This window comes from Macaca thibetana, chromosome 3 (assembly GCF_024542745.1).
Source record: "Macaca thibetana thibetana isolate TM-01 chromosome 3, ASM2454274v1, whole genome shotgun sequence".
Lineage (NCBI taxonomy): Eukaryota > Metazoa > Chordata > Mammalia > Primates > Cercopithecidae > Macaca > Macaca thibetana.
Window position 1 is genome coordinate 30,878,913 of NC_065580.1, and position 23,587 is coordinate 30,902,499.

The window sequence follows — 23,587 nt, forward strand, 5'->3', positions numbered from 1 at the left end:
TAGATGGGGAGCTGTGGCTCATACCCTCACTCTGGGCCTGGTGCTGGCACACCTAGTGGTTCCCATGAAAACAATCACAGTATAACTGGACTCTAATCGCTTTTCCATTTCCTCCCAATGCCCTTCTGTCTGTGACATGGGATCTCTGACTACGTTCCCACAGGCCAGGGGGTGCTCCAGCTGCTGGCTAGGGGAGCACACCAAGACAAGTATCCCCGTGGTCACTGGGCCTGCCTGTGGTTCTGGCCCAGGCATCTGGGTTCGCCCTCGTCTGGCAGGACCTCTTCCTTTGTGTATTCCCAGGAGATAGGTTGGCAGCATGGCCCAGCTCTGGGATCTCTATTAACAGATCCTCAGTCTTAGCCCTTGAGGAAGGTATGGGAGGAATGCAGACAAGCAGAGTCATGACTCAGGAGCATCACCCTCCTGACCCTCCTGAACGACAGCTTTCTCACCGGCTCGCTGCTGTTCCTAAAGAGACTCTCCCAGGAGTTGTCAGTAGACTCCCAGGTCCAGCTGGAGAGATTTTCTCCCAAGGGTGCCAGTCACTGTCACCTTGTGACTGTCCCTTCCCAGCAAGCCTGAGTTTGGGGATGTGCTGGGGATTAGCGCATGGAACAAACACCCAGTTTGGCTTGAATACCAGGAACTGTGGGTGTAAAGGCCCTCCACGTGCTACAGAGGCCCTGCCCCGATTCTGCAGAGACCTCAGGCAGAAGAGGAACTGTGGGTGTGGCTGGACACTCATCTGTGGGGTCTGGACGTGGGACCTATCAGTGCTTGCAGCCAGTGGTCATAGACCCCAGTTTTGCTAGGTCACTCAGGGGGCCTGGCCTGTTACACGCACAGCAGAGATGCCCCAGTGCTCATTGTTCTATTGGTAAGCTCAGAAGGACCTTGGAGAGATCAGACGGATTTGACCCGGGGGCTGCTGATAGCCCCCCCAACACCCTGGTCCCCAACACTCACATTGCCGTAGTCAATGTAGAAGACATGTACTTTGGCAGGAGACTCGACTTTCTCTACTCGGGCACGGTACCTGCAATGGCATCATGGGCAGAGCTCAAGAGACAGCCCTGAGGAGTCTGGGCTCCCAGAGCCTCAGCAATGGCGGGGCAGGGGCACAGCATTTTCCTGCCTGGGTTCAATGGGTGTCACAGGGGACAGTTACTGCACTCCATCTAGGCCCAGCCTCGGGCACTGTGGCCACCACCTAATGGAATCAGAGCATAGCTGGGAGCAGAAGAGGGAGAAAGGAGCATGTGGAGCAGATTAATGTGTCCTTGGGGCATAAAGCAACAAGACTAATGACTAGATTGATGTCTGCTGTTTAAACCCAGAGCACTAAACAGCAGCTGTAATTAGCCAGCAGATCTGTCTGGGAGGCCGCAGCAGGGAACACATCCAAGTCACTTCGTCACCCTGGGAAGGCCGTGGGCCCTCCCTTGGTAGATTACACATCAGTGACCTTCTTCTGGCCTGTGAGCACTGCTGCTCATGTCCTAGACAGCCAGGGAGGAGGGTCAGGCAGCTGGTATGGGCTTACCGTGGCCCAGCCTCTACCTCAGCCCCGTGTAACATCATTCTTCCCGGGTGAGGTGAGGGGTGTGCTGGACAGCCCGGCCAGCCAGCCAGCCAGCCAGGGCTCCCACTCTGGAATCCCCAGAGAGAAGAAAGAAGCCACTTCTGTCTGGCAGGGGGTGCACAGGCCAGAGCGAGGCCCCAAATGGGCTGTGGGCAATGAAGAGGGACACTCAGGAGAGTTGCTGGGGGCCACCATTAACCAGCTGGGGAAACCAGACTGCTAAGGCAACGCCCGGGGCCTGAGGACAGCCTTGCTATCGTTCCTGCTCAAGACTCTGCCTTGCTGTTCCAGGTGGCTTACCATTCTCCATCTACAAATTTGGCAATGCAGAACTCTCCCCTGCGGGGGGCATAGGAGCCCTCTACAGGGGGGTGGCTGGCAATGTCATTGCGCATGTTCTCCATCAGCTTCTCCAACTGGGTGCCTGCCAGGGAGGAAGAGTGCAGTGAGACCTGGGAGCTGGGTTCCTCGAAGCCGCTGGAGGGTTTTTCTGGGAGGCGTTGGGGAGGGAGCTCAATGTGAAATTCTGGGGGGCACTGCAGCACTGGCTCTGTCCCCAACCCATGTGGGGAAGCCCTCTTGGTCCTCACTCCAGAGGTTTCATGCCATCTGCCTTCAGAAGTGGCACTGGTGACTTGCTGACACATTGGGCCTTAAAGGCACACACAGCCTTGCCATCTCAGCTCTCCAGTCTGCTGGCCCAGGGTGTGGGAGCCCTTGGGATGTGCCTGAGCTTTAAGGAGGTGGAGAAAGCAAGAAGACAGGGAGCAAGGACAATGCCAAACAGCCTCCTCCAGGGTGAGGGCTGGCCAGCCTGTACTGCATTTCTACAAGGCCAGCTCCTGGCCTGGGTCACAGAGGTGGTAACTGACAGAAGCCACTGTCCACTGCCTCCCAGGGGGCAAAAGTAGGGATGAAGGATGGGCCCCACACCACTGTGGAAAAGGCCCCAGAATTGAAGCCATGGAAGATGGGGGAGGAATTCTTGAATCAGGACCTAGAGCCTCAGTATTATTCAAACTTGGCCACTCTGACCCTTGTCACCCTGCAAGATACATGCTGAACTTCCAGTGCTGCTGGGCTGAGGCTCTACTGTCCCACCCCGCTACTCAGGGCCCCTGATCCACTGGAGGAGGGATTCCCTACCTTGTCTTTCCCTAAGCACTCTGACTTTGGGTCAGCAGTCCTGCTGCTTTTGCCTGTTTTGGCAACACCTAGGGCCTACTCAGTTTCTCTCCCTGGCTCCTTAAAGAATCCTCCCACCCTGACTCTGGGAGGCATCAGTCCCCTGTGGCTTCCCTTTTTATGTCCCCTCTGGCCCTGATTCTGGCTCAGTCTCAGACCCTTTTTGCCCCTTTCCTCTCAGAAGCAAGGAGAGTGACTGTGGATGTGTAGTCTAAGTGTGGGAGTCCTCTCTTTATCTTCAGGGCCCAAGGCAGTGCTGTAAGGAGGGCGCAACATATGTCTGTTGTTACACTTGCCACAGTCAGCCTTACAAGTTACCTGCTACTATACTGTGAGCTCCTTCAGGGCATAGACCATAGCTCACTTCTTTCTGTTTACTCACGCAAGGCCTGGTAGAATCCCCAATGCATGCAGGGTGCTTAATAATTCAGCTGCATTGAAAATAAACTCTGCATAAGCATGCAGGGATGTGTGTCCACTCTTAGGCTGCTGCAGAGGCCACTGGTCCTGCATCCACAGGACAGAGGCCTGAAGGTAGCAGCTGCCCCTCCCCCTCCCCAGTGGCCAGCCCTCTATAATTCTCTTTAGACAGTGTTCCTACCCCAGACAGTGAAATTCCAGGGATTAAGAAGCCTTGACAGACAGCTTCCTCCCTAACTTGGTCTACTTTCATTTTTTTGCTCCAAGGCAACAGAAGCAGGACTTTGCCTCCTGCCAACAGGCAAAGCCCTCTGGGAGGTCCTTACATAGACTCACTGGTCATTTGCAGCTAATGGCAATGTTTTTGTCAGATCCTTCTCGAAGACAGACTTTAATTGAAAGAAGGGAGACGGGGCGAGAGGATGCCCCCCGAAAGGGGATGAAAGGTTTCAGCAGAGGGGGGCTGTGGATTCTGAGGTTTATCTCCATGGATACCACGGAGCCACCAGAGGGCAGGGGCCTTCCTCTCTGGAGACCACCACAAATCCCCAGGTGGCCCGCCAGGAAGGGCCTCACTCCCTTCTCTTCCAGCATTCCAAGGACACATGGTTTTCTCTTTTTTCTTGTTTTCTGCTTCAGATTTCTGCTCCCTAAGACTTCAGGGGCTTGTTCTGAGTCAAGGCGGGTCCTCCCCAGCAGGGCCCAGCAGCTGAGTGGAGCCTGTCTGGGAGTGATCGCCTCCTTTTGCTCAAGTTCTCTGGGGGACTGGTGGGGATTTAGGGGTGGTGAATTCTAGCTGGTTCCTCTGCCCAGGAACAGCTCTTGTTCCTACCTAGACCACCACTACAAGACTCCTTCCCTGTCACATGACCCAGCCCTAGAGGCTGGCCACCGCCCGATTTCATTCCCAAGGCAACTGCTGGAGCAGCTTTAGGCAGGACTGTGGCTGACCTCAAGAGAACCTAATCCCAAAGGCTCATCGGCTCCATCTCTACCCCTCCCCTTCGCGTTTTTCCTTTTTAAGCACAGCCAGCCCAGGGCCAGGAATGGTCAAGTTTTTCCTGGTGAAATGACACTCACAAAGGCAGCTGCCTGGGAAATAGCATTAGAGGGAAGTGGCTGAGACAGGGCTGGAGTTGGCGTGGGGTGGGCTGAGGAGGCTGGGCAGAGCTGTGTCCTGCCATCTGGGGGACTGCCTGAGTGTCACTGACACTTCCAGCTCCCTCTGCCCACCTCTGCCTATCATGATTTGTTTCCTGGGATCCAGAGGCAGCTCTAAGAGCTTTTCCTTCTGCTCCAAACTCAACTGTTTCCCTGCACAGGGTGGCCATGAGAAGAGGGAGGTCAGGATGGAAAGTATAAGCAGGTGGAGGTGGAGTCGAGCCAGCGGCTGCTAGAGCTTTCTCCTGCCCTTTGGCCTCCAGAAACCCCAGGTTTCTGCCCCGGGGACCCTGGCAACAGTGTACACCACTCAGGATGGAAGGAGGAGAAGGTCCTTCAGAGACTGCCCGGGGATGTCTTCCCCTAGAGCGCTGCCTGTTTCCATGGAAACTGGCTATCACTCAGGGCTATGTTAACCTCTACAGAAGGAGAAACCCCAGCAGAGACAAACCCAGCACCACTCCTTGCTCCCCCAGAGGGAAAGGGGCTGAGCGATGCCTGGCTGATGCCTGACACACTCTGGGGGCTACAAATCCTCCTGCCCAGCATAGTCAGGAGTGTGTGGGAACAAACAATCACCTAAAAGGCTCAGAGCTCCACCCAGATAAACCTAGTTATCTCACCTGCTCTCAGAGGACCTGCCCGGCAGCACCTCCATGCCTGAGCCCACGCCAGGGCTCATGTGAAGGCTCCTGAAATAACCCCAAGCCCAGAGGAGCAGTGGGACAAGGCAGGGGGATAGGGGCGGCAACGTGAGCTCTTCAGGGGAGGCTCCTGGACTGCCTAGGCAGCGTTCCTCCCACCCACTGGGCAGAGGCCTCCTACCCCCAGGCAGCACTAGCTGGACCAACCAAGGAACCACGAGCCAGCGGCCTGAGCACTCACCAGTCTCCACATCCTGCACGTAGAAGTGCAGGTCGTCAGTGATCTCAGTCACAAACACAGGCTTGTAGCTGGCGGATCGCTCCTTCTCCTCCAGCACTGGCATCACCTCCTCCACAGGCTGCTCCTCATAGTGGGCCCAGACCTGCATGTTCAGTCCGCAGAAGTGAGAAGAGGGTGAGGAAGTGAAGTCATAAAGGACACGGGGAGGCCAGGCGTGGTGGCTCATGCCTGTAATCCCAGCACTTTGGGAGGCTGAGGCGGGTGGATCACGAGGTCAGGAGTTCGAGATCAGCCTGGCCAATATGGTGAAACCCCATCTCTACTAAAAATACAAAAAATTAGCTGGGTGCGGTGGTGGGTGCCTGTAGTCCCAGCTACTTGGAAGGCTGGGGCAGAAGAATTGCTTGAACCTGGGAGGCACAGGCTGCAGTGAGCCAAGATCATGCCACTGCACTCCAGCCTGGGTGACAGTGCAAGACTCTGTCTCAAAAAAGAAGAAGAAGGAGGAAAAAAAAGACACTGGGAAAGAGGTTTTGGGCAAATGGGATCGGCCCTGGGTGAGTGACTGTGGGGCACTGGATTCACACCCGGCTGAGCCCCTGAAGCCCTCTATCTCGGAGGCGAAAGGTGGGCTCTCTAAAGTTCTCATCTAGCAGTTCTCAAATTCGGGCAGGCATCAGAACCAACAAGGAGTTTATTAAAAATGCAGGCCCCGGATCCTACCCCAGGCCCACCAAATTACAATCTGTTCTGAGCATCCCAGAGAGAGTAAAAAAGAGCAAAACCAGACTCCCAGGCCATCTCATGCACGTCCAAGTGTGAGAGCCCTGCTTTCATGAACTCTTTGGCTCTGGGCTCCTCACACCCGCACCTCTCTTGCTCCGGCTCCCCATCTCCCTTCCCCGTGGCCCTCTGCAGGGCGCCTCTGAATTCTGCAGGACCTCCTGCTGTCACAAGGCCTCTGGTGCTCCTGAGGCAGTCCAAGCCGCAACCCTAGGCTGGGGAAGAGCTCACCAAGAATGCTTCTGCTCAGCATTTTCTCCATCCTCCTCACCTCCAGCAGGTTGCTCTGACCTCAGCCCAGAAGCTGGGCCATGCGCTCTCCACCCTTCCCTCTCTCCCTTCCTTCCCCAGGCCCTGTGCTGTCAGGGCTGCAGTGGCTCAGAAGCTGATTTGACGTGACAGTGTGTCAAGTCCAATCCTGCAGCCAGAAGATTATCCAAATGGTGAGGTCTGTCAGAGCAGGGGAGGGAGGTGGTTTCCAGCTGAGCAGCAGGAAGGGCGTGTGGGAGAGTCCAGAGACTGGATCACGCTTGGGGTCCCAAAGACATACATAGGAATAAGGATGATTAAAAGTATTTGCCCAAAACTTATGTGCTTATTAGGTGGCAGATACCATTCTCAACATTCTCTAAATATTAATTCATGTAGTCCTTACATCAGCCCTTTGAGTAGGTCTTGATATTATCCCTGTTTTACAAATGGGGAAACTGAGGTACACAGGCTTGCAGCTAGAAGTAGTGAAATCAGGATTCAAACACAGGCAGCCTGGCTCTAGAGCTCTTCCAGGGGCATTTGGCATTAACTAGGTATCCCCGAGAAAATACCATCAACCAGGAGGAAAAAGCTGTTTGTTAGTGGGGGGTGGAGAGGGAGATGAGGCCTCATGTCCCTGTTGTTTTTGAACTTGCCGTTTGACTTTGGTCAAACTTTTCTGGGTCCCCTTTTCTTCTCTCTCAGCTGAAATGCAGATTCCTCAGGAGCTTCAGGACACAGCAGAAGGGCAGGAATGCTGGAATTCTGGAACAACCTTGGCTCAACCCAGACCCCACACTTCTGCCTTTAATGCGGCCTGAGTGTGAGTGTGGGTTCTTCCACTAGAAGGAGCGGCTATGGTGGAATGACTGAGACATCTCCCAGGCCCAAGCTTTCTACCATCCTACACCAAGCAGTGGCTTCTATGGTTGGGCTTGTGGGCCCCTGGTCTGGTGCTCTGGGCTCCTATCCAAATAGCTCCTGACCCCTTCTCATCTTCCAGGCTCCCGATACCTTAACACCTGTTCCCATCACCACAGATCTCTGTACACGCTGCTGCTTCTAGTCCCCTAAGCCCTGGCTGGCCAGAGGGGAGGAGGCAGGCAGCAGGACTTTAACCCACAGCTTTGCCTCTAGTCAGGACAGAGGCCCTAATCCCTCAAGGGCCTCCCTGCCCATGTGGGGAAGTGGGTCTCTAGCTTGTGGGCTTCCCTGTGAAAGGGCTGGGGGTGGGAGTGGGGGGCAGTGGGGAGAGGGAGATAGCCATAAATGCTTCCAATGCCAAGCCTATATCCTGATAAGCCTGAGGCTTTCCCCCTGGGCCTCCGAAGCTGGAAGTTCACTGGCATCTACCTAGCCAGCCACTCCTATTGACACCTGGGCTCCCAGCCCTTCTGAGACCCTTGCAGCTCTGAGGATCAATGGGACTCGCTCGGTCTCAGAGATGAGACTGTCAGCACAACCTTAAGTAAGCTGGGGTGGAGCCCTCCTGTCCCAGGAGTCTGCCCCCTCATCCCCACCAGCAGGCACCCCTGCAGTCCCGAATCCCTCAGCATGCCCTCTGCATCCCACGCAGGGGCGCTTCCCTCTTCCTGCCAGCTCCCTCCTTTCCCAGCACTGAGCTTAACAGAGACTGGCACTCTGTGCTGGTTCCTGAGTGGACCATGGGCCCTGAGCCTGCGAGCTGTTGAGGGCTCCCATCCCAGCCCCACCCTGCTCCTTTGGCTGTGGGGAAAGGCGGCCGCTCAGCAGTGTTGTTGAATTAGGAACACACTGACAGGGTGAAAGCAGAAAATGCTAAAGACTCCTCAAGTAAAAGTGCCTTGGGTGACAGCATCAGGTCTCCTTGGGGAGACTGGGGTGGAGCTTCTTTCCCAGCAGGCTCAGGTGGGCAACAGGTGTGAGGTTATGGAAGATGCAAACCAAAGCCTTGGGGATGGCCCTCAGCCCCCAGCACTAGGGCCAGTCCTGTGACAAGGTGCCACAGCTCACTTCGTGGCGGGTGGGGCGGTGCAAACTGCCACCTGAATTGAGAAGACAGCAGAAGCAAGGTGTCTCCATACACAAAGTGCTTGGCACCCAAGGTTGCCAAGAAGCATCTAGAGGGTAGGAGAGAGACAGCTGCCTCCTCAGATAAAGGAACTCTGTTTCTAGGAGAGGCTGACCTTTGGCCCTTCAGGCAGTGCAGCCATGACGGTTTCCTTTTCCCTGTGGGGATGGAGGTGATCAGCTGTTCCTTGGGACTTGCAGCCACATGGGCAAGCTGGTACATGCAGGCTGGCCAGGTGGCCCCTTGGTGGGAAGGAGTCAGTCAGCTGGGAAAGGCGTGGCTGCCCTTGTCCCCATCCTTAGAACAAGGGCGCATTTGCTCATGTTGACTCAGGCTGCCCTTCTGCACAGCCGGGGTGCACGGAGGACACACACTCACTGGCAAGACACCTGCCAGACCTAGCCACTTTCCACAGCCATCCTCAGCCCCTCACAGCTCAGATTTCCCACAAGAAGCTGGTTTCTGGGAATCCCCATTGTAGCTGCTCCTCTTCCTGGACCTCTGGGGAGATGACGAGGAAAACTCAAAGATCCTTTCCAGAAGGAATAGTAATTATACACCCAGACACAGAGAATTAGTGCTGTATGGCGCTACCCCAGACTCTTGAAAGATGGAGGAGCTGGGGAAGAGCCTCTATGGCCAAAGAGCTGGGCAGAGGTCCTGAGCTTGACCTAAGCAGCAGGGCCCAGGAATGCTGGGAGAGCCAACCATAGGACAGTCTGCCCTTGCTCATGGACTACCTCTGAGCACGAGGAGAGGCAGTTACTAAGCATAATGTTGTGGAGAGAGTGTCCCAGCTGACTGATGGCAGGGTTTGTGGTCAGGTGGGGGAAGTGTCTCTCCAGGCCAAGGCCAGGGTGGAGCTCTGCCGATGGCGGGCACTGCTGGTACCCCCAATGGCCCTGGCTACAGAGCAAGACTGGGAAGGGTGGATGGAGGCCCCTCCTGCCTGTTCATCTGCTCCAGGCTGCTCTGCCATGCAAGTTCCTGCCTTGCTTGGGTCCCCTCTATACTCCGGGGCTTCTTATGTTCTGTTGCTCCGGCCACCCTGAGGGAAAGAGCCCATCAAGCCAGGCACAGACCAGGCAGGTCAGGAATGGAGGCTGTCTCTCCTGTCCTCTCCCCGCCTTGGCCCTCTCTCTTCCCTGCACTTCACCCTCAGGGATGCCCAGGTCCTTCTCCTGGCAGGTGATGGGGACTGTGGACTGAGGATCCATTGGCTGGAGTCTTTCCTTTCTAAATCCTGTTTAACATTGCTGCTTGCAAGGCTCCAGGGGTGGGGCTGGCGAGGGGCCAAGGTAGTGGAGGCCTTTGGGCCTGCAGCAGGGAAGCCAAGCTCAATAAAAGCCAATCGATGGCCAATCCAGCCCTGTGCAGGGCCCTGCTGGGCACACGTGGGGGGTAGGGTTAAGGAGTGGGGACAGGCATCTGCCATCTGTGGTTCCCTCCTTGGTCCTCAGGTCTATCCAGGGCTGTTGAGGAGGAGGTGGGGGTTACCTCCTGCCAGGGAAGTGGAGGGCCCTATCACCTTCTTCACTGAGGAGGCATCCACAGGGCACAGGGAGGAAATACACTCAGCAGGGAGGCAGTTAAGCCCTCATAGCTGGGAAACCAGCATTGTCAGGTTCCCCAAGACAGACACGCTCATGAATGCATGCACACATAATCACACTCCCAAAGCCTTCTGCACTTCCTGGTCTCACAGAATCCCTCAGCATTACCTTTCCTTGGTTAGCTACAGGAACAAACATTCATGCATCCTGATGCTAACAGCATCTCATAACCACTGTCTCTTGACAGGTAAGGCAGCCCTTGTGGGGTCAAGTGGGACAAGGCTGGGTACACCCCAGATACTCAGGTTACTGTCCCGTAGCCGGCCACCAGATGCTCTTATCGGGGTCCAGCCAACTCTGAGAGCTGTTACAAAGCTCTGCTAGTGCTGCTCCTGGGAAACAGCTCCTCCAGGAGGAAGAAAGCCAGCCTCGGTCCCTCAGGATCCTTGATGAGCAGACCGGGATTTGCAGGAGAGGGACCCAGGAGGCGGCAGGCCCTAGCACTGAGAGTTGTGCACTGCATTTTAATTGGACTAGAATAAAAACACACAGGCCATGTAAGTAATTAATCACTGGTAATTACTCCTCAGCATCATCAAGTGGCACCAGCAAAATGGTGACTTGGGCTCTTTCAGACAAACACACTGTGCAGTAAATAATGATGCTGAGTTCAGCACAGCCTCTGGCAGGGAACCCACCCTTCCATCTCAGGCCAGAGTCCCCTCCCTGTGCTCCTCTGGGTCCCTCTAGGGTCTCTACTCTCAGAGGGTAGAGGATTGCCCAGCTCTGAAAAGGTGGCTTCCGCGCTCACTGCTGAAAAGCCAGGAAGCAGGGCCAGGATGAAGACGCTTTTGGCTTTTGGCCTCTGGGCCTTAGACTCTGGGGCTTGCCACTCTACCCCCAGCTGCTAACTCTTCTGTGAAAGTGCCAACCTTTAAACAGGAGGCCCCAGTGCTGCCTCTCCCCACTCTCCCTGCAGCAGGCAGAGGACATGGGGGTGGCAGTCTTAAGTTCAGCTGTCACAAGCAGGAAATCCAGGAAGAAGCCATGTGACTCCTTTCCTGTAGGAGCTGAGGCTGCCTGCTTCCCCCTCATTCTGGGAGGAGGAGGCTTGATGTGAGCAGGAGGTGGGAATCTCCTCTGAGGTCTCATGGTGGCTGCCTCCTCCAGGGCACCGACCGTCCCTTTCATCTGTGCTAGCTTTGTGGTCCACCTTTCCATGGAGTCTTTCTACCTCCATTCTCCTCTACCACCAAGGGGTTGGTTGCCTGCCCCAATCCCCAGGGGATGGGAAGAACGGATACAGAGGGACCCAGGAGGACAGTCCTGAGGGGCGAAGAGAAGCCCTGAATGAGGAGGCAGCTGCTTGGGGCTGGTGAAGAATGTGGTGCTTCTGGGGCCTCAATGTCCCTGACTCTTTTTGGCAGGTGTCTGGGCCTTGGCTCTGGGAAGTGAGTTTTGAGCCAGATGGCTGTCCCATGGGAAAGGAAGCATTTATTCCTGGAACAAATTTATGGCTCAGCACGGCTGTCCCACGAATTCTCCTCAAGCTCACAGGAGCCCTGACAGATTGGTGGCCGGCTGATTTATCCCCATTATCAGGGCTGGGCTATAAGTCAAAAGCAACAGGCTGAGTGAGCCTGGCTCCCACCTCCAAACTACTGGGTTCCTCAACTGTCGATTGGTTTCCAAAAGCCGCTTTCCACCCCATCCCCCTTGTCTCTTCAGTGTGGTGCCCACAGAGACTGATGGGTTGTAAATCTCTTGTCCTAACGGCTGAGGCTTCTCCTGGGGTTGTTTCCCCACGGGGCAATGTGAAGGAAATTCAGATGTGGGCTTGAGCTGCACAGTCCCTCTGAGGGCACTGACAGAGAAGGGTCAGGGCTGGGGAGGGAGGGATGCCCCAGGCATTTTGTCCCATGGCTCCACGGTCACCTAGACAGCTTTCTGTTTCAGGCCCACCTGAGCAGGCCTGGGATCACTGATGACGTTCTGGGCTGGCAGCCCAGGCCCACTTCAGGTCTGCAACAGGCTGTGGCCGAGGACACCTCAGCTGGCAGCCTCTACTCGCCTGTGTGTGGCCCTGGTGTGGGGTCTGAGACCAACACCTTCCTGGGCTACTCAGTGTGGGGATGACAGAACGACTTCCTCCTGGCAGCAGCAGTTCTCTGGAGGCAGCAGCATTAGTGTGTGAGGAGGACGGGAGGGCAGGGAGAGCATGGCTGGGCTGCCACACGTACCTTCTCTTTCTTCTGCTTGGCGGCCTCCTCGGCAGACAGCAGGGACTTGTAGTAGGAGCTGCGTTCGGCGGTGAAGTGGACCTTGGAGAGCGCGTGCTCCACCAGGAGGACAGACAGGTTGGCGCCGTCGATGTGCAGCCAGCCGATGAAGTTGCCGGCCTTGTCCATGCTCTCCACCTCCACCTCCACCTGGGACAGAGAGACAGGCATAAGCCTGCGGGGGCCAGGCCTGAGCGTGCAGGGGCTGTGCCTGTGGGGAGGACAGCAGCGCCGAAGCCTTGGGTTCACAGGCCTTGGCAGCCGCTGCCACATTCACTCCATGTGGCAGTAGCAGCTGGAATGGGGAAGAAGAGTGGGAGCCTGGTGCAGTGCCTGCACTGGGAACTCCTAGAACCCTTCAATTTCAGCCTCTCACAGGAACAGACACACCCCAAAACTTGCCTCTCTTCTCAGAGCCCCTTCCCCTCCTTGTGGCAGAAAGCTACCAGGGCAAACGGGACTCTCCTTAACCTGAGACAGACAGAGAGATAGAGAGAGAGAACGTGCAGTTGAAGGTCAGGAGCAAGTGAAGAAGCAGAAAGAGGTCTTGGTGCCTCCCACTCTTCAGCACCCACCCCAGCTCTGTGCTAGAAGACAGACAGGCCCTTAGGGAGCGAGGCAACCCCTGGGGAGAGAGAGGCTGCTTTTCCTGGTACAGCTGAACGAATTCATGTCTAATGAAGGTAATTAAAGTGGCTGCATGAAAAGTAGGAGAGGAGAGGAGAGAGGACAGGAGAGGTAGAAAGACGTAGGCAGGAAATGCATCAGCGCAAGGGCAGTGAGTGACAATCCCGCAGGAGTGGCCAGAAGTGTATGGGCTGTGGTTGAACCCCAGAGCCCTCAAGGAATCTCCACAGGCCTCAAGGCCTCCTCCACTGACTGTCTCATTCCGAGGACCCAGGACCCCAGACCTAGCACTGACTGCTTTTCTAAAAGGGCAGCCTCAGGATCGTGGCCCTCGTGGTAGCTGATCTGCTCCTACGTTGTGAAGGCCACAGCCCAGGATAAATTCCTTCTTTGATTCTCTCCTGACCTCTTTCTTTCCCTGCTAAAGGGGCCTATAAATGTCTTTGCTGCCAAATGTAAAAACTTGTATTAATTTAAAGCCTTCAAGCTCGATTAGGCAATACAATGAATGTCTAAATACCTGGGAATTCTCGAAGTCTGAGCTGGAGCTAGTGATAGAAGGTTAGAAGGGATGAGGGATACTGGGTGACATGCCTCCCCAGAAGGACACGGTGGTCTGGGTGTGCAGAGAGAAGGTAGCGGGGAGGAAAACAGGAGGGCCAGGCAGGCAGGACCTTCACTTCCTCCCATTCTTAAACACCCTCTCCGTCCTTGAGGCCCACATTTAATCCTTCAAGAGGAAATGCAGGTTCAACGATGACTGAAGTTGGAGTGTGGTATAGAAGGGGATGTGTGGAGTCTATTAGGGTTAGAAAAAGAGATAATGGAGAACATATAGGTTCAGTCCATGTTGATTCTGTAGGTGGCACTGGAGAAGTGTAGCTATTAAGGGTAGAGCTGAGAGCAGAATCCAGGTTTCCCCAATGCCTTCTGTACACTGCCTCCTGACAGAAAAGACCCTCCCCGTCCCTAACACCCGCTTTCCACAGCCTTCTGTTTCAGGAGCAGCCCTTCTTTCCACTGCCATACCTCTGCCCCTCCACCATCCAGGACCCTGCAGCTCACTGGTGCGGCCTGGGCAAAAGTGCTGGCCCCAGTGCTTGGCTGGGCTGACCCAGTGCCTGCACTACACGACAGAGTCCAGTGCCTGTGGGTGTTAAAATTGGTTTCTCCTGTCTCTAATTTTGGCAACTAACTTACTGAAAGGACTTACTCTTGTAAGGGAGAAGGGCAGGTGGGCAAAATCTGAGGTTGCTCAGGTTTCAACACCTTGGATCTACCTTGCAAATGCCCAGGGCGCTGGAACACAGGAGAAGCCTGGCCACTGGAAGACCGAGCACCTCCTCCAGGGGGAGGCCAGGATTCGGGAACAGGCTGTCATGCCTGCAGGGGTTGGGGCAGGTGGTGGGGATAGTGTGGTAGGCATGGACAAGACCTGTGAGGGGCAAAATGATACACGAGAAGACTATCTCTTGTTCATCCTAACTTGCCAAGCTTTATCAAACATGCTAAGGTCAAGAAGCATCCTAGAGGAATTCCAGGGAAGCTGAAGGAAGAACAGAGAGGTTGCTTGCCTTGTGTGTAGGGGCTCCTGGACACATGCTGGCCAAAAGCAAATGAAGCTGGTACAGTTCCCAGCCAACACTGAGCCCAGGCCCACATCGGTTTCCACATTCCCTGACCTCTTGTCTTCCACAATTTTAGTAGCCAAGTGTCCTTTCCCTAAAACCAAGGATGTCTTTCCTGCTTGGACACAAGGCCTCTCTCCAGGCCTGGCAGGCCCCCAGACAGCTTGTGGTGGGCCAGTGTGTCTCTTGGCACTGGGTTGCTGGGGTTGATGCAAGAACGTCGGAGATAGGCACAGAGGCAACCAGGCATGCACAGTTGCTGTCTATCCTGTGAGGTGCCCATGCTCAGACCCCAACCCACATGGCAAACCCCACATTCACACCTCACTCTCTGAGGCTGCAATCCACATGCTCACCCTTCTCCAGGGCTTATGTGAGAAGGAACCCAGCAACGAGCAGCCACACCTGGGGCCAACACTGCAGGGTGTAGCCAGGCTCTCCTGGGCAGGTGAGCACCAACTTCACACTTAACCAGCCTGTCGCCTGCAATCGATATGCTAACTTGGGCTTGACAAGTCCCTGGGCCCAGGCAGCTGCAGAGGAAAGAAATCTCTGGCCTTGGGCACAGTGCTGCCACCGAATCCATCTTGGGTTGTAGATGGAGATAAAACTGTCGGCCATCGGGCTTTGTTCCCTTTTATTGCAGCTGCCACAGCCACAGTAATTTCTCAAACAAAGGCACTCGGGGAAGGTGGGCTGGCTCCTCTCTAGCCAAACCCCATGCAGTGTCTATCCTTCTCCACAAACCTCAGCCTGGACGAGGCTGTGGAATTCGGTGTGACTCTTCTCTAACTCTGGGAGAATTACAGAGGTTGCAAGCAGAGGTTTAAGCAGGTTGTATGTACACGTGTGATCATCCTTTGATGTTTCTCTTTTACACTGACTGCCAGGAAATTATGACTTAACTGTAACATTACGTGGGTCTATGTTTGTACAAGTATTATTTCTTTGTTCAACTCAAAGATTAAAATTTCTCTGACATTTTCTCTTAATTAAAAGATACACACATACAGAGATACATACATACAGTTCAATTTTGTTATTTGTGGTAATTTTGTTCTATAAAGAGACCGCTGAATTTGCAAATATTGAACCATTGCTCCTAGGGGAAATGCAGGTTTGGGTTCCTGTGAGCCTCTGGTCACAATATTTTCATCAAATCAATATATAACCTTGTTCTGTTTCTGTTTAAAGACACCTTGTCTAATATGTGTTGCTGGCTCATTAACATTGAACTGATGGCCAACAGCACAATGACTAATGCCTGAATGAAGCTTATCTAACACACATATCTTCTCCGTAAGGTACATCCCAGTATTTCTGCACTCAGGAACACCAGGTAACACTTCAGCTCTATGCTGGAGACCATTTAAAACCGTGAAACCAGCAACAAAAAGCATGAAAAATGCAACAACATGATGCTAAATAGATTGTAAGAAGGACACTTGTTTATATTATCAAAGCTGAAGCAAGAAGGCAGAGTGTTGTCATCTTGTTCTACCCTGTTCCACCTAAGATGGAAATGTGCCCTGCCAGGTGACTCGATTTTTTTTGTCACTCTGTGCATGTCCACAAATGACTGCAAAAGTACATGAGTATTGATTTGGGGTTACAAAAATAGATTTTGGTGAATCTGCAAATACGTAACCAGGAAATAACGAAGATTGACTGTATATTGTATAGACACATAGAGTTAATTCCCACAAGTTGCCTCAAACTGGAGACGATAAGGAGACACGTCCCACAAGTTGCCTCAAACAGAAGACATGTTAGGGGAGGCTCATTCCTGTAAATAGACAAGAAATTTCTTCTTGTCCAACTGGCTACTGCAAGCATTCAATGAGATTCCTATTGGTGGAGTGTTGTGTAATTTGCAAACTGCTATAACATAGCCACTCATCTCTTGGGCATCTTGGAGTGTTTCAGGAAGAGATCTGGACTCAATAGCTTCCACAGGAGGCCTCCTACAATGGCAGGTGACTTTAGGCCTTAGGTGACTTAGGTGACTACCACAGGCTGCTAGAAGGCTGGCAGCAGGCTTCGTATGAGAGCATGCATTGGCGTGCACACATGTGGGTGGATATGGCCTTGAAGGCACCAGAGCATGTGTGTGCATGTACACAAGCAGCATTGGTGAGGGACAGATGAGCGCTCTCCTCTTCATTCCCCTCTATTTAGTGCCCATGCTGAAGCTGAGACCTAGAAAGACACACGGTTCTGGGGGAGGAGGGTACCTCCCAAGAGACTTTAAGAAGGTGCAGGTGGCACCACGCTGAGGAAGGGGCTTGGTGGTAACTAGTTAAGAAGCGAACAGCCTAGAGGCTTGAAGGTCAGCGTGACCTTCAGATATTGACAGCCATTTCAGTCTGCCTCACTTGCAGTCCTGCTGGTCTGCCAGCATCTCTTGCTCTCTGCTCTTGATGCTGGTAGAGTGGGTGGGGATTTTGAGGTTGCTGAATACCTGGACTGCACCTTTGCCCGCTTCAATGCCACTTTCTCTGGGAAGGCTTCCCTGATCCCTGGCTTACCATGAATCACCCTCTGAATGCCTATGGGCTTACCCTCCCTTTGGCATTTATGGGGCAGTGTACAGCATGGAGGTTATGAGTGTGGACTCTGGCTCCAGACAACCTAGACCTCCATGAATTCTGGGGTGCCACTTAAGTTCTGTGTGCCTCTATTTACTGTAAAACTAGGATTGCAACAGCATCTACCTCAAGGATTTGTTATGATTAAATGAACTAATATAAATATGTTAAGCACTTAGAAAAGTGCTTGGCACATAAATGCTTCAACATGATCTTCATAAATTATTTACTTCCTAGTAGGGGCAGTTATTTCATTTCTAAATGTCTTCATTCTCCAACTAGACTGTCAGCTCCATGGGGAATGAAGCTTGTTCCAGACTGTGAAATTTCTCCAGAGCTGAGCACACTGGGCCATGAGGTGGCAGAAAAAGCATGGATTCTGGAGTCAGATATCAACTCCTAGTCCTAGCTGTGAATTTTTGGGTAAGTCACTTGACCTCTCTTAGACTGTTTCCTTAATGGTAAAAGGAGGAGGGGTCCTGTGCACTGAATGAGGTAACAAAACTGCTTCCTCTTTCCTTCAACAAATGCCAGTGATGCCGGTGATGCCCTGGTGGGATGGTGACATCCAGCAGCTGTCTGGCTTTGCTGAGCTGTGTTCACGGGACTTCTCATCAGAAACGGCCAATCCCTGCTTAAGGAGCTCCTTTATTCTCCCTGCCTCTGAAAGCTTTGGGTTTCTTACACCCGGGGAGTCCTCCCATAAAATACAGAGTGAAGGTAAGGCAAGTGGGGCTGACAGAATGAGCTCAGGTGTGTGGCTGTCCCTGTACCACCTGCACAGATAGATCCCTTTCTTTTCAGGGCAGGTCTTTCCCCACAACAGGGCCAAAGCGGCAGGTGCTGCCAGCCAGCCATGCCCTGCAGGAGAGCAGCTCGACGCTGGACCTGGCCTGACTGGGGCCAGGGCAGCCAGTGGGCCCTACTGCCTCACAGTGGGACGCGTCCTCCTGCTCCCAAGCACATTAATGTGCCATTAATGAAATTGTTCTGGCTTATTTACCAAATTAATACAAACGGCACAGGCTGTTAATTTGCATGTCTCCTAATTACCGAGGAAGAGCTCCCCATGCCCAGGCAACACACACACCTCAGTGATCACCCAGCTGGGCTGTGGTCTCACCCTTCCCAGGAAGGGTGGATGAGGAAGGGGAGAAGGAGGAGGAGAAGAGCATGGAGCAGCCCCCAGCTCCGTGGTTGAAATCAAACAGAGAGGAAGCGGGTGGCCAGGAACTTGTTTCATTTCCTGTGGCCCCTTTCTGAGCAGTCTCAGTGCCCTGGGCTTCAGAAATATACACTTGGTCCGTCCCGTCCCCACTCCAAACTGTTCCTCTTCTCCCCATTGTCTGGATTCTGTCAGCTCCTTAAAACAGAAAGTACTTCAGTCAAACAGGCAGTGGGGACCAAGTCCTTCTCCTTCTCTAAGCAGTGGGGTACAATGCAGGGCTGGGGAGGCACTTGGGGTTGGCTGAGGGGTCTGGAGAAAGGAGTAAGAGTGAAAGCCAGGCAATGGATGATGGCTTTAGAAATGTCAACATTCTCAACTTCTTCTAGCCCTCTGCAATTAGACTTCAGATTCTGAACTCTTTCCTAAAGAAAGAAGGGTGGGGAGGGAGAGTGAGGGTGTGTGTGCATGTGTTAAGTGTGGGGGAGATTCTTTAAGAACTCAGTTTTCAAACCACAGAGGAAATTCTGACTGCCCTGGGGGTTGACTTAGCTGTGTCTGTCCTTAACTCGCCTGGAGCCTGCAGCCAAGTTGGATGCCTAGTGCTTCTAAGTAGGAGCAAAGTTGAAGACCCAGGTCCCTCTCCTAAAGCCTCCTCTGGGTCATGGTGAAGTTGTGGGGAGGGTGAGGCGGTAGAAGGTGCACTGGAGGCTGGTTCTGGTAAGGCTGACTTAAATAAGGGAGCCGGGGGCACTGGAGGCAAAAGAATTAAGAAATGGAGACTAGAGAAAGACAGCAGGGGGATGCATGTTTCCCTTGATGACTCAGGGCACCCTAAGGAGAGAGTTCACACAGGGGATTTACTACCAATGGGGGGAGGACAGGGAGACCCCACACACATACAAGCCTTTCCCTTTTTATTTTCCAGGAGGATGGAGAAGAGGTACTGTCTCCCTCAAGTACACAGGCATTACTGTGGTGCACAATGCCTGAGGCAGCACAGAAAATTACTGAGCCTCAGCCAACCTCAGAGCCCTGGGTCGTGAGGCTGCAGGTTGCCTGAAAACAGTGTGGAGGATGCTCCTGTACCAAGGAAGGTGGGCAGCCTCAGGCAGGACAGGCAGGTCCCAGGTAGAGAAGAGCCCAGCACAGGGTGCCACTGCCCTGAGGCATCTGGGAAGGAAGAGTCACTACACAAAGTGGGGTGCTGGCTGTAAGTTCTTCCAGGCAGCAGGGTGGGGGTGCTCAGGGCTACCTGTGGGAAGGTAACATCAGAGTCCCCACAGACAGGCTTTAGAGGCAAAAGTCTCCATCCTTTCCACATGCTGTCTGGCCATATTCCTGCTTTCAATATTTCCAAAGCAACCAGCAACAAGCACAGCAAGCGGCCTGGATGGGGAGAAGGCGCTGAGGAGCAGAGAAAGGCCCTGGGCTAGAACTGTGATCCAGGTGCCAACCTTGCCTCTTATGGGCTGGGCACACTGCACCTCTCTTTGGGCTTAGTTTCTCCATCTGTGAAATGAGTTGAACAAAGTTTCTAAGGTTCCCTCTGCTCTGCATTCTCTGAGGTCAGAGGATGGGGGCAGCAGAGCTGACAGCTGGTGCCTGCAAGCCACCAGGAGAGATGAAAAGCAACAGTTACACGGGAGAGAAGGGCAAGCAGGGAAGCCCCATTTGCTAACAATCAAGTCCTGGAGAACTTGCAGGGGGGCGGTGGGAAATGGAGAGAGGGGAACTGAATAATGACTCCGAGTCCAAGATACTCCTGTCTCCTCCCAACCCGCTCATCCTAGCTGCAGCTTTTTTCAAGAATGTGAGTAGTGTTCTGGAGTAACCAGAGTGTAGCTTGGGTCCTTTCCTGCCATGCAGAGGTAGCCTTGCCCAAGGCTGGGTTTTCTGCGTGAAGGCTGTAGCGTGCTGCCACAGCCAGAGCTGTGAACTTGAAGAGACACCTCACCTTAACACAGTAGCAGTTTAACACAGCCAGCTCATCACCTCCACGCCCGGTCACACACAGCCACACCAACTTCTTTCAGAGATGATGAACGTTAACAATGCAATTAATAAGGCAATGCTGTGAAAGCCGAGAGGCTGTGCCTATGCAGTGCCTCCTGGGTCTCGTTACCATCCGCATCTGTGGGGAGTGGGCTGGCTAGAGGCAGGCAGCAGCACGGATTTTTCATGTGCTACTGGGGCAGTGTGGTTCTGATCCCCAGTGACACCTCTGTTCCTAATCCCTCATCACCTCCGGACCAGGTAATTCTTTCGAGCGCAGTCCACGGAGTGGATTGGTTTTCTAAAAAAACCTCTTTTCTGGCATTGGTGTGCTAGAAATGCCTGGAAATCAGGCCTGGGCTGGCACACCAGCAAGAGGGGCCAAGAGGCTCCTGGAAAGGAAAGGCCTGGGCAGTGGGCGAGCTGGCTGTAGAAGCTCAGGGTGGCTTTCTCTCCCTACTGGAATGCCTTTTCCCTACCTCAGGGATGAGGGGTGGGATGGTAGGGGTAGGGGGAGAAGGACTTGGTCCCTACTGCCTGTTTGCCTTTGGTCCTGCCTGAGGCAGTGAGGCAGCAGCCACTGACATCAGCGTCATCTGGGTCTGCTGGGAAATGCGAACCTGCTGACTCCAGGCCTTTGTGAGCGCTAACACAGTTTACAAACTGACGCAATCTGTTCCTTTGGTGCAGGCAATAAGGAAGCAGACTGTTCATCTTCCCAGGAAAACCCCATGCTGGAGGCTGGAGGGAGATTTAACACTCTTCCCTGAGGCTGGTGCCAGGGATGTGGCTAGAATCAGTTCTGTTCTGTCTCTCGTTCTATCCCTCACCCCTCTTCCCAAAGGTCTCCCAAGCTGGAGGCAGGGTCTGGAATGCCTTCTGAGAGCGGGCATGCCTGAATGGCACAGCTCCTCCTCATGTTCCCAGTTAATGTGAAGGGCAGTCCTAGGCAAAAAACCAGGAAAGAAGGCTGCCTTCCATTTGGTGCCTCCGTTCTTTATCTTGAACACTGGTTTGGCCCATGGAGTCAGCTGCAGTGGCCCATGTTCTCCCAAGCCCAGTCAAAGAACCTCTATGGCTTCAGAGCTATACCCAAGCCCTAAAGGGATGGAGCTAGGGATGTGAGAAGACAGCTGGCCTCTTTTCTTGGGGAAAATCGGTATATAATCTATGGAGTAACTGCATGAGGTTATTAAATCTTTGACCTGGTCTGAAAGTAACCAAATGTTGTCCAGTCAGGTCAAGTTCACATGTCAGTTCCCCTCTGCAGGTACCTGTACCTATGTTCACATGTCAGTTTCCCTCTGCAGGTACCTGTACCTATATAACTGATCTCAAGGCCTGCTGTGGGACGGTGCAGACCCCTGCCCTGTTCCCAGGCAGGAAGTAGCTGACCTGTGACCCTCCAATGGGGCCTGTTCACTCTGCTTTGTGGACCTTGATTCTCAGGCTCCTATACCTGAACCACTGTGGGTTTCCCACGGGGACTCACACTTTGCTGTTAAGAAGGATTTAGCATCCATGATTACTTCATTCCCTTCCATCCATTTTGCAGAAAAAGAAATGAACTTGGCTCCAGATCACAACCTCTTCTGCTTCCTCAGGCACCCATTTCCATCAGTTACCTATTTCTGTCATCACCTTCCTGATTTCCTTCTTCACCAGCATCTAACTCTTTACCTGCAAACATCTTGTCCATCTTAGCAAGCCTTGCTTTGACTCACATCCCATCAAGTCTACCTCTTTCTCTTTACCCAGGGAGTACTCTGCACATTGCCAGCCCCTTTTCACTCCTGTAGCCAATGCAGCTGGCTACCAGTCAGTATTCCAATGTCACTATTACTTCAAAGACCTGTTAATTGCCATTTAAATAATTTCTTCTCAGATTTCATCATTTTTGACCTTTTAAATATCTTTAAAAGTCAAGCACCCCCTTTCCTTTTTGAGACTTTCTTTTTTTAGGCCTCTGTGTTTCCCAGTCTTGGCTTTTTCTCCCTGCTTTCCTAGTAGCAATTGCGAATTCTTCCCCAACAACATGGCCCTTGAATATGAATGTTCCCCAGGGGCTATTTGAAGCCGTAGACAGTCCCTGCATCCCACCACTCTCTGAATTATAGAACTCAACTTTCACCTCTAGTGCAGAGGTCACTTCAGAATTCAACTCCACCAGGCAAATCTCCAATGTTATGAGTCCCATCCTGAATCTCTCACCTTCACTATGAAACCTGCTCTTCCACCTTCATTTCTCATCCCAGGTCTCAGCATGAGTAGCACAGGAATCACCCCTGGGCTCCATAGGTAGGTCCACACCAATCTCCAGTACACACTGATTCTATGGATTCTTCCCCTCTTTTTTATCCTTATTGCCATGCCCAGCTTTGAGTAACAGGTCCCCCACTGCTGTCCCTGTACCAGACTTGTCTCTAAGGACCCCTCCATGATACTGGAGGGTGTGGTTCATCACAGGCAGTACAGCACCACGGTCAGATGCAGGCTCTGGGGCCAGACCACCTCCTTCTGGGCTTGTTCTACTACTTACTGGCTTAATCCAGAGTGGGTGTTTTTTTAACCTCTTTGGGTCTAGGTTTACCTTTTGGTCAAATGGGTATAATAATGAATGCTACCTACCTCGAAGGGCTTCGGTGAAGAGGAAGTGAACTGATTCAAGTTAAACACTTAAGGAGAGTCTGGCGAATAATAAGTGCTCAATAAATGTTGTTATTATTATTATTTTTTTAAAATCCCAATCTGATCACTTCACCCTTCTGCTGAAATCCTTTCCTTGTTCTCCACTAATGTTGGAATTCCTCAGTACAGCACAGCATAAGCTCCTCAGAGCTGGGCTCTTCCTGCTCTCAAGTCCTGCCATTGTGGCCTTCATTATTTTGCTTTAGTCAGGCCACACGACTCCCAGCTCCACAGACAAGTTGCACGGTTCCAGGCCTTGGTACATGCTATTCATTTTGGCTGGAATGTTTCGTCCTATGACTTCACCTGCAAACTCCTACCCAACTTACCCCTTAGATTCTGCATAGATGTGATTTTATTCGAACCACTCCATTACTTATGTGGATAGGGCTTTTTCTCACAGCATTTTGTTCATATCACCATGATAGTATTACAATGGGTATTTATTAATGGCATCTGGTAGGCATTCAATAAATAGATGAGGAAAGGCAAAAGGTTCTAGCTTCTCTAGATCGCCAGCAGTGACGTGGGAGAAGGAAAGTCCCTGGACAGAACACTACCTTTGGGTAAATGCATGGCACCAAACTGACTAGAGAAGGCTTATTTCAAGAACTCCTCTAAGGTGAGAGGACCATCCCTCAGCTGCCCCTGCCACAACAAGTATGCTTGTGGGAGCCCAGAGGGGCAGAAACAGGCTTCAGTCAGTGAGGCCAGCAGTGATGACTCAGAGGCAGCACAGCCCC

At 53.0% G+C, this 23,587-nt stretch overlaps 1 protein-coding gene across 1 annotated transcript in view; it reads right to left on the reverse strand.

Moving 5' to 3' along the window:
• Positions 1–23,587, reverse strand: part of SND1 (staphylococcal nuclease and tudor domain containing 1) — a 438,972-nt gene that overhangs the window by 5,835 nt on the left and 409,550 nt on the right. The window contains exons 17-20 of the mRNA XM_050782556.1: positions 12,115–12,303; positions 5,237–5,378; positions 1,886–2,009; positions 970–1,039 (exon numbers count right to left, since the gene is read on the reverse strand). Coding sequence (XP_050638513.1) covers positions 970–1,039; positions 1,886–2,009; positions 5,237–5,378; positions 12,115–12,303 — 525 coding nt within the window. The remainder of the gene's footprint in view (positions 1–969; positions 1,040–1,885; positions 2,010–5,236; positions 5,379–12,114; positions 12,304–23,587) is intronic.